The sequence below is a fragment of the Pezoporus flaviventris genome, unplaced genomic scaffold, assembly GCF_033815535.1.
Source record: "Pezoporus flaviventris isolate CSIRO_AGI_PZ_B2104156 unplaced genomic scaffold, CSIRO_AGI_Pfla_v1 ptg000023l, whole genome shotgun sequence".
Taxonomy (NCBI): domain Eukaryota; kingdom Metazoa; phylum Chordata; class Aves; order Psittaciformes; family Psittacidae; genus Pezoporus; species Pezoporus flaviventris.
This window is the reverse complement of record NW_026892571.1, coordinates 4,265,898-4,281,496: the sequence shown is the minus strand read 5'-3', so window position 1 is coordinate 4,281,496 and position 15,599 is coordinate 4,265,898. Positions and strand designations below refer to the sequence as shown.

The following is a 15,599-nucleotide window of genomic DNA, read 5'->3' as shown; positions in this document are numbered from 1 at the left end:
TCAACCTTTTACATTCTATTCAAAGAAGCAGAAGAATTGGCAGATGTAGCCTAAGGATGTGGCTGCATAGCCCAGCAGCCCCATGAAGTCATCAGCACCAACAGGAGCAAAGTGTTTGGTGACATGACTGGCAGAGGCAGCAAGGTTGACCCCAGGAGGGACGGGCAGACCACCACAGTGCTGAGAGCAGGGCAGCGGATCAACACACAGATCGCTTCTCACAGCTCCACGAATGAAAACCAGAAAACACAGCAAGCTAGCCAGGACCAAGAGTTATTCTAATGCCATGATGCAGACACCTCAAAGATGCCTCATGCTTTACAGCACCCTGACAATTTTGACTTGCACTTGACAGGCTGAGAGCTAGGGTTGTTTAGCCTGAACAAGGCTCCAGGGAGACCTTAGAGCAGCTCCAGTGCCTAAAGGGGCTACAGGAAACCTGGAGAGGGGCTTTGGACAAGGGCCTGTAGGGACAGGACAGGGGGAATGGCTTTAACCTGCCAGAGGGGAGACTGAGATGAGCTCTTAGGCAGAAGCTCTTCCCTGTGAGGATGCTGAGGCGCTGGCACAGGGTGCCCAGAGAAGCTGCGGCTGCCCCATCCCTGGCAGTGTTCAAGGCCAGGTTGGACACAGGGCCTTGGAGCAAGCTGCTCCAGTGGAAGGTGTCCCTGCCCGTGGCAGGGGTTGGAGCTGGATGAGCTTTAAGGTCCCTTCAACCCAAACCAATCTGGGATTCTATGATAATGCCTTGGCTACAGCACAGGAACCCTTTTCTTTAGAACTGCCCCTTACAGGCTCCACCTTCCCTCTGCAAGGCTTATGCCAAGGGCAGCTGTGCCCCAGAGGCCCACTTTGGTCAGTGACCCACAGACAGACAACAGCCCTGCTTTTCCTAAAAGTCTAATACTCAGAATACTTCATTGGCTGGACAGCCTCTTACTGAAATTACTGTACAATTTTCACTTGTTTCAGCCAAAATTGAGGGCAATTTTGCTTAAATAAGTCTGTCTGTGCTGTTAGCTCTATTTCACCAGGGAAATTTGCTCTCACTTGTACATATGACATCATGTATTGACATAACCCCACAGAAATAGGCGTTTCAAACCCTGATATTCAGCCATTCCACATGCTGCAATTATACTCAAGTTAAAATTAATCTTTGACACTAGACTACTTGCACTGTGTTTTACTTCACCATGCACTTTGGCTTTATTTTTCCAAAATGTATTTATTTCTGGAGACTTGCATGTGATTCCATCATGCCCAGAATCTCAACTATAGAAACAGGTAGTTTTACCATACAACCACTTAAATTTTTTCATGTTAAGTATTCTTTGTCACCCCATTACTGCAGTCACTAAGCAGATATGGCATTCAAGCACTTGAAATGATATGGCATTTAGAAAAGAGCCTTGAGGCTGGTTCACTACCAGGCATGACATGCACCCTTCCTCCTCCTCTGGATGAGCCCTTAATACCTTAGTCATCTACTCTGTATGACAACCAAACCATCTAAACTATGTATAACAACCAAAATGATCCAAACACTTGTTTCAACTCTTTTTATCACTGGTAGGCAATAAAGACCAAAGGAACTGAGACAGGACTACCTACCCATCTATGCTTTTGGGATTTGCTGTTTAGTTCCTCCTCATTCCCAGGAATTTATCCCTTGGCACAGGTCTTCCTCAGCAAGCTCTTCAGGCACACCCTACACCACTCAAGCTGATTCTCTCCTTCACAAAACACTCACAGGAGCCATTAAGCGGGAACCTCAGACTGCAGCCCCTCAGAGGAACAGCACAGCCAGCAACTCACAAATCAGCAGTATTACATTTTACAAGCGGACTCACAAGCCCCACAAACTCACTTGTTAAAAGAGAAACCATAAACTAAAGAGCAATGATGCTGGTCAGAAACTGAGATGCAGGAAAGGCTGGTTTAGGCAATTATACAATTAGTGGTCACTTCCAGACAAGAATAAAGCCCAACTCACCACTTAAGTCTTCTCACCAATCATCTGCTCTGTAGTTGTAAAGCTCATGGAACTGGAGCTGTTTTCGAAGTTGACAACATAAATTAGAATATCTGATGTGTACCTGGTAAAAAGCAGTAGCTCAGCTACTTAGCAGTGGTTCCTATGAGAACTTTAAAGCCCTGTTATCTTCTGGGTTCAGTGTGCAGCCTGCCCCCAGCCCATAAAAAAAGAAACGATAGTACTTTATTAAAATACTAAAATTTTATTTAATTTTCCACATACATTTAGTCTCCCCACCACTTCCATTTGTCTGACCACCACCACCACCACCATGCCTTATCAAAACATTCCATACATACTTAACATGAAGCTGAGGGTGGAGTCCCATCTTGAAAAACTAAACAGGCATTTTGGACAACACATTCTTGGCAAGGTAATCTGGATGACATTTATCAGACACAGTAGGGAAAGCTCTTTGAGCATTTGTAAAAAGAACAGCCAAATAACGGTTACAGGAGTAAGACTGCAGATTTTAATGAACTGTTAAAACTGTTTTCTTTTCTTACAGAGTCTGTCTCCACTGCCAGAGAGCTTGAATGACCTGGAAGTGCACAGAAAGAAATTTAAATCCATTTTTCTTATTATTTTCAGTTTACTATCTCCACTTACTCCACAAAACACTGGCATTAAATTACAACAAAATGCACTCCTTTCAGAGAAAAATCAAGTTGAAAGCAAGATGTTAGGTCCTTCTGCTACAAGACCGTTATTCACTGCAAGTCACCTTAGTCTGAATTCAGCAAAGGTAAGCGAGAGGATGGGTGTGGACCAGCTAGGCAAATATTGGCTGAACTCTGCCTACCCTGGTGAATGTCAGAGCAGCTCCAGTAGCTGAGGCAAAATGCTTTGAAACATTCTTTCAAGAACCTATCAATTTGTCTAACAGACAAGTTTACTCTGAACCACTGCGGGAAGCAGGAAAGCATAAGGAATTCTGTCACTGGAAGAAAGTTTAACTTACAGGAATTTTGATAGGGGAAATCCAAGACACATTTTAGCCTAGTATATGTTGAGTAATAACTAATTCAGAAACTTGCTTCCTGATACCACCTTTTGGCTTGCCCTCTTACAAGAGTTGACTTTGGGAGGAAAAGAAGCAAGAAAGCCATAATCTCAATCACAAAACAGTTCCCCCTCCCAGACACCCTGCCTAACAAAAGGCTGAACAGCAGACTGGCCTAGGTGGCCAAATTCAGCAGCAAGGAAAACCACAGCTCATTTCCTTAGCCAATTGGGTGCCAGAAGGAAAATTCTGTGGGTTTAGTAAGCAAGAGATAATTTACCAACCATATAAAAGCTGGAAAAATGTAATAAAATATTAGCTTTCCCATCTTGGCCAACTAAACCCTTAAAACCATTCCCATTTATTTAATCTGAAGTATTGTTCGTGGTTTGTAACCCTTTGAAGCAGTCCAAGGCTTGTAAAGATTAAGAAGTGGAAAAGAATCCCTAAGGTTGTAAAAGTTTTTGGACTTTATCAAGTTCCAATAAATGCAGTTACCTTCTGGTCCTCTGTTCTGAAGCAATTCTTCACATAGTTGGCAAATTTGGGTTCCAGCTTGGGAAGGGTAGTACCCTATTTTGAAAAATACACAGAAGCTTTAGCATATGCAGGTCATCCTGAAGCTTAAACCCACTGCAATACACATGGGATTTTACTGAATTCACCTTGCAACGTTTCCAATCAACCTGCCTGTAATCCACTTTAAGAAATTTGATTCTTTACAGTACCCAGTTATCTCTCAGAGTAAGATGTAGTGAGTGCCTACACACTAAAATGGCTGTAACAAGCATCTTTGCTCATGCTCCAGCATTCACCACTTAAATTTACCTTGTTTGTATAGTCAACATGCATATGCTATTCAGATAAACTAGAACAAATTCCATACTTATGGATTCCTACCACAGCAACTTAAGAAACCACTACCCTTCACAGGTTGGTTTTTGACTTCAGCTCTTTAAAGTAGAACATAAAGCAATTTCCCACCTACCTTTTAAGACTAATAATAAGTCCTATGAATTAAAAGAACTGCTCTAGAGACATTTGCCTCCACCTCTGAAACTGTCTTTGTACATACTCAAAAAGTATGGTTCAGTAATGATTCATGGACCTACTAAGCTTATCTTCAGATCTCATGTACCCAGGCAAAATGACAGCACTCTCTTTTAAGAGGCACTGTTTTTGTTTCACATGGCCCATGAGAAGTATTTTTTTCCCATTTTCCAGGTGCATCAGTTGAAATACACCTAGCCAACTATAATACAACACTTGGCTACTACTTGGCACGTTGAAGAAAACAGCTTTTTTATATTCAAATGTAAACAAAGCTATATTGGAAATACTTGAAGCTGCAACCAAAAAGCTTGGATTTGGACAATGTCTTACCTCTGGAATCTTATGTACTTATGCTTTTATATTAGCTTGTTGATATCTGCTTAGTACATAATACAGCAGTTTCACTCTACTGCTGCTAACTTGCTGGCTGGCAGCTAGCAGTGCTACTGTATATGGCAACACACAAACCTTTCACCTTACTAAGGTATGCCACAGAACCATCTTTGTAAACACTGAATTAAGCTGCTTGCTATTGCTTCTACATATTTGTGCTTACAAAACACTTTCCTGTAAAAACACTCTTCAACAACAGAAAGTATATCTAAAGCTACTTGCCAGTTATCTGGGCTGCAATTCCCTCCATAGGGACATCAGTCTACTGTGAGCAGCTCAGCCACTTCTGCTTATACTGCAGAAACACTAACTGTGGCTCCTCCAAGTCACAAAAATCCACCCTAGCATCCACTAGATCCAAGAGGTTAGCCTGACCTAACAGAACAATACTATCCATCACTGTCAGGCTTGTAATTCAGGGATATGCATTTCGATCCAGATCACAATCTGTCATTGCTCACTCTACATCCACTCTGTACTGAAACACTGTGTTATTTTGCATTCCTAGGTCAAAACTGCCACAAAACATTAAGAATCTAAGTATAATCTAAAACAAGTCTAGTTTTTTAGATTACTTAATTGCCACTGTAGGGGAGAAAAGCTGATCTCAGACCAAACAGCGAGCCAGAATTCTTCACAGCACTGACATGAGCTACAAAAGTCTCCAGTAAAGAATCTGGTTCAGTCACAAATGACATTATGATCTGTAAGCACATTCCTGAGCTAGGTGAAGTAAAACCAGAACTGGTAGTCTGGATGTCAGGTCCTCACTACCACCTATTCTGCAGTAGATGTGTATTCCACTGTGCTCCTAGCACAAAGGTTTCCAGACTTGGCTAAAGGGGAAAGAATTGCTATTGCCTGCTACACATTTTACCAAACCAGCCTGTAACTAAAACACAACTTTCATTTTATATTTCAGTAACTTTTGTAAGAAGAGAACTCATATGCATAACCAAGAAGTGCTAGTTCAAGCTGATAACCAGAAGAAGCCAAGCAACTGCCTTTGTGACCTTCAAAAGGTGAAACATCCATTGAAGGGAGGCTCAATTAGCCCTATAACTCCAGATCAGAGAGCAAATGCTTTCAGTTCTTCATTGATTCATTAATGCATATCATGAGCACCTATCTCCCCCTTCTGGAAGTTATACAGCCTTACAAGCATCTGGACAGGCAAGCTGGGTATTACTTCAACATCATGCTATTATTGCAGGCACATGAACAACTGCTTTACTCTAGTTGCCTAAAATAAAATGCATACACTAGTTAAGTCACCGTTAGAACAAATGTCACCCCCTAAGACTTATTGCTTTGATTTCTGGGTTGTTTGGGCTTTCCCGCCCCCCTCCAAAGTTTAACCAAGACAGTTCCCTAAAAAACACCAAATTACCCATCACCACTACTGGAGGAATGCAAAAACAACATGGTTTTGTTTTGAGTGCAGAGACTTCTGTCCTTCATGAGTTTTCATTTCTCTGAGATCAACATCAAAATACTCTATATAAAAACATCCAATTTTTCTCATCTGTGGAGCGCAAAAAGTTAAGGCTGGGAAGCCTGAAGTTTCCAAAAACTCACCTTGTCTACAGACGCTTGCATTTTTGCTTTAATCTCCTCTAACGACAGAGGGACTTTTGGTGTTTTTGGAGTTAGAGATTTATCCTTCTTGGAATCTGGAGTCTGAAAATTATTCATTTTGTTAGGAACTTGCAAGTAAAGCTACTCAGTATACAAGATCAAGTTTTCCAATAAGAGTGTTAAAAGCTACTGTAGAAATTATATGGAATAGGACAACCAACCACCACAGATACTTCAGATAGCTTCAAGAAGTCACAGAAGTTAAATCTGTGTTTCCCATCACACTTCTCGGAGACAAGAACATTCATTTTGAAGTTAATACAGTTAGCACAGCTAGCATCTTATGCTTCTGGGCTGATGCCTACACAGCTCCTCCCAACAGAAATGAAACAAAAAATAGCCCAAGCATTCAGTCACTTTGAGTTTCCTCCATAACTGCAGCTAGACTAGGTCATGCTTTAAAAAAAGGCAGAAATCTGCACTGTTTTCCAGATGCTGTCCTGTCATCCACCCCACACAAGTTTCTGCATCTACTTTCCTGGCATGCATACCTGTGTACACGCAGCAGGACAAAGCCGTGCAAGGAAGCTCAACAACTACAAAGATTAGTTCTAAAATGTATCAATTAAGTCCCTTATTAGCAGTAGCCTCCTTGTGTTGCACTGCAGCAGCAACACAGTTGGCAGTGATCATCTTGTACAAGCAGGAGGTACAATATTTTATATTATGGGATCTCCAATACTCAACAAGAGACAGCATGCCTGATTTCTAATCTTGGCTGTTGTAGTTCTATATTGATCACTGAAGAGTTTCACAGAGGAATACGACACAATGAACAGTATCCCCAGTATGTTTCATATTAAGATTCAATAAAACCTAACTTACCATTAGTATATTAATTTACCATTAGACAAGAGAACTAGCTTCCACACTAGAAGATACATTTATTTTACTCGTTTGTCTTCACTCACTTTTGACTTAGATGCTGGTGTGGACGGCTTAGAGTCTTTTCCATTTTGCTTTGCTTTCTGCATATTTTTTCCTGGAGCCTCACGGACAGGCTGAAAAGAAAGCATGTAGGTTCACTGGCCATGAAAAACCGCTAGTGTACGTTAGCTTGGTAAAATACCAATCAGGACCTAGTGACAATGCAAGTATTATTTAGCCTCAAACAAAAAAGCATTCTCATTGCCCGTGCAACATGATCAGCATCCATTATTTAGGCAAAAAGCACATACACTACAGTAACTCAAAAAACTGTGGGCACAGCACAATATACAACATAACCAAGATCAAGTTTTGTTATGTGGGACCTCCACTACATTTTCTTTGTTACATCTTTACTTATACATTAGCATGTATACTTGTATTACACAGAATTATATACATGCATATGTAATACACATGTATTACTTTTGGGGACAGATATCACATTAAGACTAATTCTAGATGGCACTGCAGTTAACAATCTGACTCAGTGCTATTTGCTTTTTGTACCACAACCATTACTTCATTTGGCATTTCATACAGAAACATCCAGGATGTGTTGGCAGTGCTACATATATATTTAAGTATTGATTCTTCTATTTCTATATAAATAGAGGGACCATTTCATTTAGCCACACTGTATTTGGTAAGGCAGCAGGAAATCTGCAGTTCAGACTTGTCTTTACCAAGTCTTAAACTATTGTGGCAATGTCACCTATAAAATTTGTTAGAAGAAAGGAGCATATAATGAAGTAAAATGTTAAATTTGTTTCTAAACAGCAGGTATGAACATGCAAACTGAAGCCAAAGCATGAAGTTAAACCTTGCAGTTGCCAGGTTGCCTTACAGTTCATTTTGCCACCAGATGGCACTCCAGGGCTGATTAAATTTCACATTCTAGTACTTGCTTGCCTGAGGTGAACCTTTTGCAGCAGGCTCACACATTTACATCCTTTTATTATTTAAAGTTAGGTTGCTAAAAAGAACCTTCTCACAGTATGCAGGACTAACTGAAATGGCAAAGCCCAACCCACATGTGAACAGGATTGTTTACTGTTCAACAGCTACCATCAAATGAATGCAACACTCACAATGAAGTGCTCTAAAGCCTTACCAAAATTTCTAAGGAAAATATACACCCTAAACTAAAGCACAAAAGCATTCCATTCACACATTCCAAATAGCTGTGCTTAAACTCATTGATTTAAAGAGCCATCTGCCTCATTTCCATCATCTCTTGTATTGATACGTAGTCCGTTATTAAACAGAACACTGCACAAAGGAGCACACATCAATTAGCTTCTGCATTACAACAAACACAGAATTCAAACCTGAACAGTTAACTGTCAAACATACATATCTTCCCCTCCCTCCCTTCTGCTTTAGGGGTCTTCATATGAATCCTTGAAGGTGACTCCATCAGGACAGTTAATTAGCACCCAGCAGTAAGTTAAGCTCTTGCTGTCTGAACAAACTTAGCAGCAAACAGTAAGTACACCTAGTGTTATCACTACCTTTCAAATTCATTAAACAGGCTGCTTATTTCTTCATGGGTGAGGAGGGTCACAGTGTGCTTGCATGTGTGTATATATATATATACATATGCACCACTTACTTTCTTCATTGGTGTTTTCATTTCTTCCTCATCATCCTCTAAGTCATCCTCATCACTAGAATTAGAAAGGCAGTCACCGTAACTGAAAATTCATACTCACAGCTTTAACCACTTTGGGAATTAGACTTCCCCCTCCTTCCCAATAAAATGTTTTACTCATGAAGGAAGCAAGTAACGTCCCAAAGTCTACCTTATACCTTGCATTAACACAAGGCAAGGTTCGGCCAAAATCTACTGTTCAAGATGTTAAATGCATTCACTACCTTCTGCTTGAATACCAAAGGTGTGTATCTCAGGACTTGCACTACTAAAGCAATCCTCTATTCACTTTGAGGTTAATAAAGTATATAATACTGAATTTTATAACCCAGTTTTGCATATTTGAATAACTAATTAAAATTGCAGCGAAGAGACAAATTTGAGACAATTCGGCTTTTTTGCAGCCAAGATAAAAGAAAGCAGCTTGTCCACTTAACATGCACAGTCACACAAACCAATCCAAAGCAGTTAACCCCGTATTTCACAATACATTTTCAAAACAAAAATACATACTCATCATCATCATCCTCATCTTCATCGTCATCCTCATCATCTTCTGATAATTTTGCTTTTTTCTTTGAAAAGATCAAATATGTTTACATATCAGTACCACTGCCTTAATAAACAGCAATCTCGATGCAAAACAATTTGTGGCATAGGCACAAAACTATCTTCTATCAATTTAGGTAAAACCCAACATGTTACAGACACCAAGTCAAAAGCTACTGACAAATTTGCAGCACGCTCTAAGCACACGAACCTTTCAACCCTCTTGTGGCACACAGCTTACTCCTACAGGCAGCAATAATACCAAACCAAAAGAAAATTCTTCAGACAAGCTGACTGAAAGTGTGTATGTGTTTATATGCACACACATAGATGCACATACCTGTGGTGTTTTAGCTCCTCCTCCACTTGCTGGTCTCTTTGTCGAAGTGTTCACGATTTTTGTATCATCTTCCTCATCGTCTGATTCTGGTTCTTCCTCTAATGCTGATAAAATTATGGCAATGCATAAAAACCTCACCCATTTAACAACAGTTAAAGCAAAATTGCTAGTAAGAAACAAGCAGAAGAGTACCACTGTCAATTAAATTGGCACGGCCTTCCTGAGGTGCTGAAATGAGTGATAGGAGGAAGCTTTCTAGCAGTGATCTGAACCACTGAGGTCAAAATATTTTTTAGTTGACTATATATAGATACTGCTGCACTGAAATCCAAATGTGTGAATAACCATACATACACTGCCTATTAACCCTCCTCAGAGAAAAGCCATAGAAAGAGTAAGATCTTCTCCATTTCTGAGACACATTTAGCATAATTTCTGGAGAGAAAGATCACTTTTAAAGACAATTCTGTGAAGAAGGGTAGTCCTGGTGTAGTTTTTAGTATGAACTCAAAACTATTTCATGGGCAGTCTTCTCACATTCTGAAGTGGTAAGCAGAAAGCTCACAGCTTTCTGCTGTGAGACACTAACACCCACTTCTAAGGAGGGAAATTAGAACTCGATTGCAAGGCTGACAAACAACCCTTATGCATACAAAACCAGAGGCAAGAGGTATGCAAGCATTTCTCTGAACTCTGTGGCCCTACCATTACTTCATGCCTGAGGACAGTGAATTAAAGATTCACAGGGTCAGTATTAGAAAGCGCAGTGCTTCAGACACCAGATACAAGTTCTGTCTGTGTTGAGAGGTAGCAAGGTCACAGATTAGTAACCAGAGCAATACATACCTACGAGATGCTGTCCACTGACATAAACAGGCCCTGAACCACATTTCAACCTCAAGACCACTGGTGGCGTGATCTCAAAGCCACCTAACGAAACCTAAAGGAATAATAAAAAAAAAGGCATTTTTTAATTCAAACATTAAAGGCAAAGTGTTCTTACAGACAATCAATCAAATGGAACCAAGAGCACTAACACCTGTAAATTCCAAGGCAAATACACTTACTCCATATTTCTATCTGTCAGAATATTCCAGAACTGCTTAGAGTAAAAAAATCAGGGTAAGCCACAACACGGTTCATTACACTCTCATCTCTTACCGTAAATTAAAGCCCACCTTTCAAATCCAGACCAATCCACAATTTTTTCTACTCCACTTGGCAGCAATACCAATTTAAACATTATCCCTCACACCTGCCCCCAACACTGTGCAGTTCCATTTGTACAACATCAGCAACACTGATTCAAATTACATTCCAGATGGCAGGAATAACAAGCAGGCCCTTAAAAATCAAGGAAGGGTAGCAGTCACCTTAGAATACCGTAAGAGCTTGGCACCTGAATAAAAACTAGATTTTTCTTATCCCAGGCTCAAAGAGAGAAACACAGGCTATAGATGTAACCTGCTTGCAAATGCATACATTTGTATATATAGAGATGATGTGTGTAATGACTGCCAGATCCTTAAAAGCAGCGTGATTTGAACAAAAGCCTGTCATCTCCAGATGACTAGACTAAGTTTACTAGGCATACCCCCCCCTATGTTTAGTGAACTCAGCCAACCAAAACCTTTTCTAACCGGTCTTCCTCACCTGAGACCAATTTTATGAGATTTTTCCACATTCCTGTACTTACCGTGGGCTGCACTGACATTTTCAGAGATGCCAGTACTACTTTAATAGGATTGCCCTCATAATCCAATGCTTCTGCTTCTACAACATGCAATTCATCTTTGGCTCCGGCCCCTAAAGTAACCTGTGAAATAAAGAACAGCATACATTCTGAGAATCCTACAAAGTATTCTGAAGTCCTCTAAAACTCTACTCGCTGTTTATCCTCTTTCCATATTAACACCAGCACTTGCAAGGTGCAACTTAAGGCAAATGTTCTGAGGAGGGTTGAAAGTAACCTTCTGCTACTAGATTACTGCCTGAAATGGGGTCAGTGACAAGTCTACTCAGCACACTGAAGCTGGCCCAAAGCAAGAAGTACAACCACATGCCTAGAGGAAGGGAAACAACTGTAACCACTACTACAGAATCACAGCCTTTATCCTTCCTGCCATGTTTCATCTGCCAATTGCTTCACTTCACACTATATTGCTTTCTTGACATTCAATGGGGAGTTAGATCTTAACTGCTCAGTTCAGTACTGTCATTTATGCATATGCGTCTGCACCAAAGACTGACAACTGTTCTCCCAGAGCATTTCAGAACTCAAGTGCCTGGATTCCTTACATAAGAGTACAAGTCAAAAATCATAGCTGCAGGGAGGCAAATTAGTGAGACATGGGACAAGCCTGAAATTCCAGTTCTGTGAACCTGTGGCATCTGCACCAGGGTTACATGAAAGAGATGTGAAAACCAAGAACCTTGAAGTACAACAATTATGCCCCAAGACCAGTGCCCCAGAAAAAGAAAGCTTTCAGCCCTCTGCGGAGTATGTGGGTATAAACACTCCAGTCAGAAGCATACAATTTTGATTTCCATTCTCCAAGAGCTAAGTTTAAGGCAGGCTATATATTATGATCCACAACTAATGTAATCAGACCAAAGACTGAGAAATGGGATACAGGATTCACTATTCCCAACAAGATTTGTTACTGTAAATTTAAAGAGGTGAAACTGCTGCCCATGTCTCACATCTCAAATGGGTTAGCAACATCACCAAATCATGCAGCTAGTGTGACTACCCACTGGGACAAGAATTTAGGAACATGCCCTCCACCCGCAGTTACTCCTATAACTTGCATCAGTTTAAGCAATAGTAGAGCAGTTACTAGTAAGTTATTTACTCTGTCTGGCAAGCATCCATTCCTGTGCTTTAATTTCTGCAATGGAGGAATGCACACTGGCAATAAATAGGTAATGAAGCAATGACCATCCCTCTATGTTCTCAGCTATCACTAGTAAGACATCTGCAGAAAGCCTCATGCCCCTTTTAACTCTACATGCATCAATCCTCCTCCCCTTTCACTTTAATATCCCCACCTCCTGTACCTCATACCCAAGTCCATCACCACATCTGTACCTTAACTGTATCAGTCAGTCTTTACATAGCTAGCTTTCTATCAGGTGTACAGACCAGTCACCAGGCATTTGCCACCTTCACACTTTATCTTCCACACTGGCCAACACGTTTTCTGTTTGTAGCTATGTCTAAGACCTTCCAAGTCTCTTGGGACATTTCTAGCTTGCCAATTGTTATTTCAATCGCCATTCCTCCTGTATATCATGTCTTTAAAAACATTCACATATGAGAACAAGTCATATGAACTTATCCTATACATGCTTTACCCCTATATTCTTCCCACAAAAGAAATTCCAATTAAGAACTAATTAGTTAATTGTCAAACCCAGGCTGCAATTTCCATAAAATTTAAGGACTGAAGACACATGATTCACAAAACCATAATGCCTACAATTCAAAGTGTTATAGGTATCACTATGAGAATGTTTGGAGTGTTATTATGCAAGTCTCCTGTAGGAAACAATTCTGCTGCATGAAATAATCCAATTACAAGATTCTTGTTTCCCAGTATCTAGGAAATCTTTGTATTTAAATAAAACCAAATACCATCTTTTTGGTATCTCTCTGTATCTAAGGTATCTCTTTGTATTTAAATAAAACCAAATAACAAGCCATGAAGTAGAGATGCTACAACTCAAATTCCTCGCCTGTGAAGTTGGGATATATTATCTTCCTGCTATGTGCTCAGCCCAGAACAAAGGCCTTGAAATATTGTGTCTTGCGTAGCAGCAGAAAGATTAGACACCCCAACACATTTAACTCTGAGTGTACAAATCCTGATTACCAGGAGTACCCTGCTCAGCAGGGAGTCTTAGATGAATTATCTGTATGACAAGACAGTTACTTCCCAGTTACAACTGCAGAGGACAAAACCAGTGACAACAAATTAAAACACAAATGTCCCTCCCTCATTTACATTTAGTTACTAGGTGCTTACTAAAAAACACCACTGGAATTCTGTCTGGAAATATATGGTCAAAATAAAGTTTATAATAAAGTGTAATAAGACATGGCCATATATTATTCTTATAAATGTACCCTCCGTCCCTTGCTACTGTAGCATCTGAACTATTGCATTTGAGATATCAGAGTATAAATTTTGGCCTTTAATTACGTTTAGTATACTTTTATTAACCTACTGTGAATTCATTTTTAAACTCTTCCAGCCTTGCATTCGTTGCTGTAAGCAATAAAACATCAGTGCATATCTTAAAACTTTTAATACCTCCATGTTAAAAAGAAACTTCTGCGTGCCACTAAATAAGAGCTTAAAAACCAAATGATACTTGCCGTTCTCAGAGACAACTGATGCTCATTTTCTTCATCATCTACTTTGAACTGATAATCCTTATCTGCTTTAAGCTCGCAACCTATGAAAAGAACATTTACTTACATGCCTGCGGTTTTACTTTGACAAGGGTATTTGCTACCCGCTCAGTATTTTACATCACGCGGCTTCGAGGCTTTGTACTTGCACAGAAAACCCACTAACGGCGCTCGTAACATCCGAGCAGAGCAACACGCGGGGTGCGGAAAACCCCCGGCGCGCCCGCGGCCTGCTGCGACAGCGCAGCTCCTAACGCGGTGCTTCGAAGCCCACTCCCGTCCATCGCTGCCCGAGAAGCGCCATCCCCGGGAGCAGGCGGCAAGCGCGACGCGCCACGGGCCGACCACCCTCCACGTGCTCCCACACCCCGCACCCCGCCATGTGCTCGCGCAGCGCCCGGAGCTCCGAGCGCGGCCGTGTCCTTAGGAACGGGCGGGCGGCAGCGCCGTTAACAAAAGCGGGACGGGGCCGGGCCGGACCGCGCCACGTGCGAGCGGCGCGCCACGTGGTGTGCGCGCGCCGAACGCGGCCGTCCCCCCCCCCCGTGCGCCCCCTCCCCCGACAAAGCCCTTCCCGCCTCTCCCTCCCCCACCCCCAACCCACTGAGGTGCGGCCCGAGGCCCGCACGAGCCGCTGCCGCCCCACACCGGCCCCACCGCCCGGCCCCAAGGCCTGAGGGAAGGGAGCGGCGGTGCCGATGGGGAGCGCGGAGCCGGTGCGAGCCGTTACCGAACAGGAAGGTCTGAGGGCGCAGGGGGCCCATGCTCTCCATATCCATGGCGCTATCCTCCATGTTCTCGGCCTGCTCGCGCGGGGTGACCACGACGTGCTGCGGCGCTGCGGGCGGACGCGCACTAAAGGAAGCCCCGTGCCCGCCCACTCCCAGATATAGCCCGGGCGCTCTCGCGAGACCCACGCGCCGCGGCACGCCCCCCCCGAGCCGCCTCTGCGCACGCGCCGCCAGCGGATGGGTGGTCGCGAGCGCAGGTCGGGGGCGCGCGGCCTCGCCCATCACAAGATGGAGGCGGCTCCGCGCCACAGCGCAGCGGCTGCGGGCCCGCGGGGTGCCCCCGGCCGGGACCCGACCCTTCCCTTCCCCCGGGTACTCCTCAGGCGTGCGGGGCGAGTGCCGGCCGGGCACGTGCCCGCTTGTCGCGGTTAGCCCGCAGGCACCGGCCCCGCGGCGCCGCGAAATGGCTGTCGGTGGGCGGCAAGGGGCCGGCACCGGGCGTGCTGCGGCACAGGGGCAGCCTCGACCCGATTCTCGCCTCAGGTGCCCTCCCCTCTGCCGGTGGACCGGGCTGTGCTGCCGAGGGGAAGCGGCCGCAGGTGGGACTCAGAGCTGCTCGCAGCGGCAGCAAAGACCCGAATGGTTTAACGCTGCGGGCAAAGCGGCCAGCCCCACCGGCGAGCGCGGGTACAGCCATGCGGCTGCCAGGCCCGAGTCACAGCGAGCCTGGAGCTGCGGCTGGCAGCGCTCCTGCTGCAGGGAAACGCTTGGTATTGGTGCGCCGAGTGAGCCATGTGCAGTCGGCTCCTCTCGGCTCTAATGAAATAGAACATCCTTTTTCCTGTCTGCGTACCTG

The 15,599-nt window shown here is 43.2% G+C and overlaps 1 protein-coding gene across 1 annotated transcript; it reads right to left on the bottom strand.

Moving 5' to 3' along the window:
* Positions 1-2,217: 2,217 nt before the first annotated feature.
* Positions 2,218-14,901, bottom strand: NPM1 (nucleophosmin 1). The gene is made up of 11 exons (XM_061456468.1): positions 14,743-14,901; positions 13,977-14,056; positions 11,292-11,411; positions 10,442-10,535; positions 9,596-9,699; positions 9,220-9,281; positions 8,668-8,722; positions 7,037-7,126; positions 6,066-6,167; positions 3,540-3,614; positions 2,218-2,579 (listed from the first exon to the last, which is right to left on the bottom strand). The coding sequence occupies exons 1-11, from the start codon at positions 14,804-14,806 to the stop codon at positions 2,541-2,543; spliced, it is 885 nt and encodes a 294-aa protein (XP_061312452.1). The 5' UTR covers positions 14,807-14,901; the 3' UTR covers positions 2,218-2,540.
* Positions 14,902-15,599: the final 698 nt, after the last annotated feature.

Coding starts and splice junctions, on each gene's coding strand:
- NPM1 (XM_061456468.1), bottom strand. CDS start 14,806: ATGGAGGATAGCGCCATGGATATGGAGAGCATGGGCCCCCTGCGCCCT. Junction 14,057..14,742: donor CCCTCAGACCTTCCTGTTCG/GTAACGGCTCGC, acceptor TTCTTTTCATAG/GTTGCGAGCTTAAAGCAGAT. Junction 3,615..6,065: donor TGCAAGCGTCTGTAGACAAG/GTGAGTTTTTGG, acceptor TTTTCAAAATAG/GGTACTACCCTTCCCAAGCT.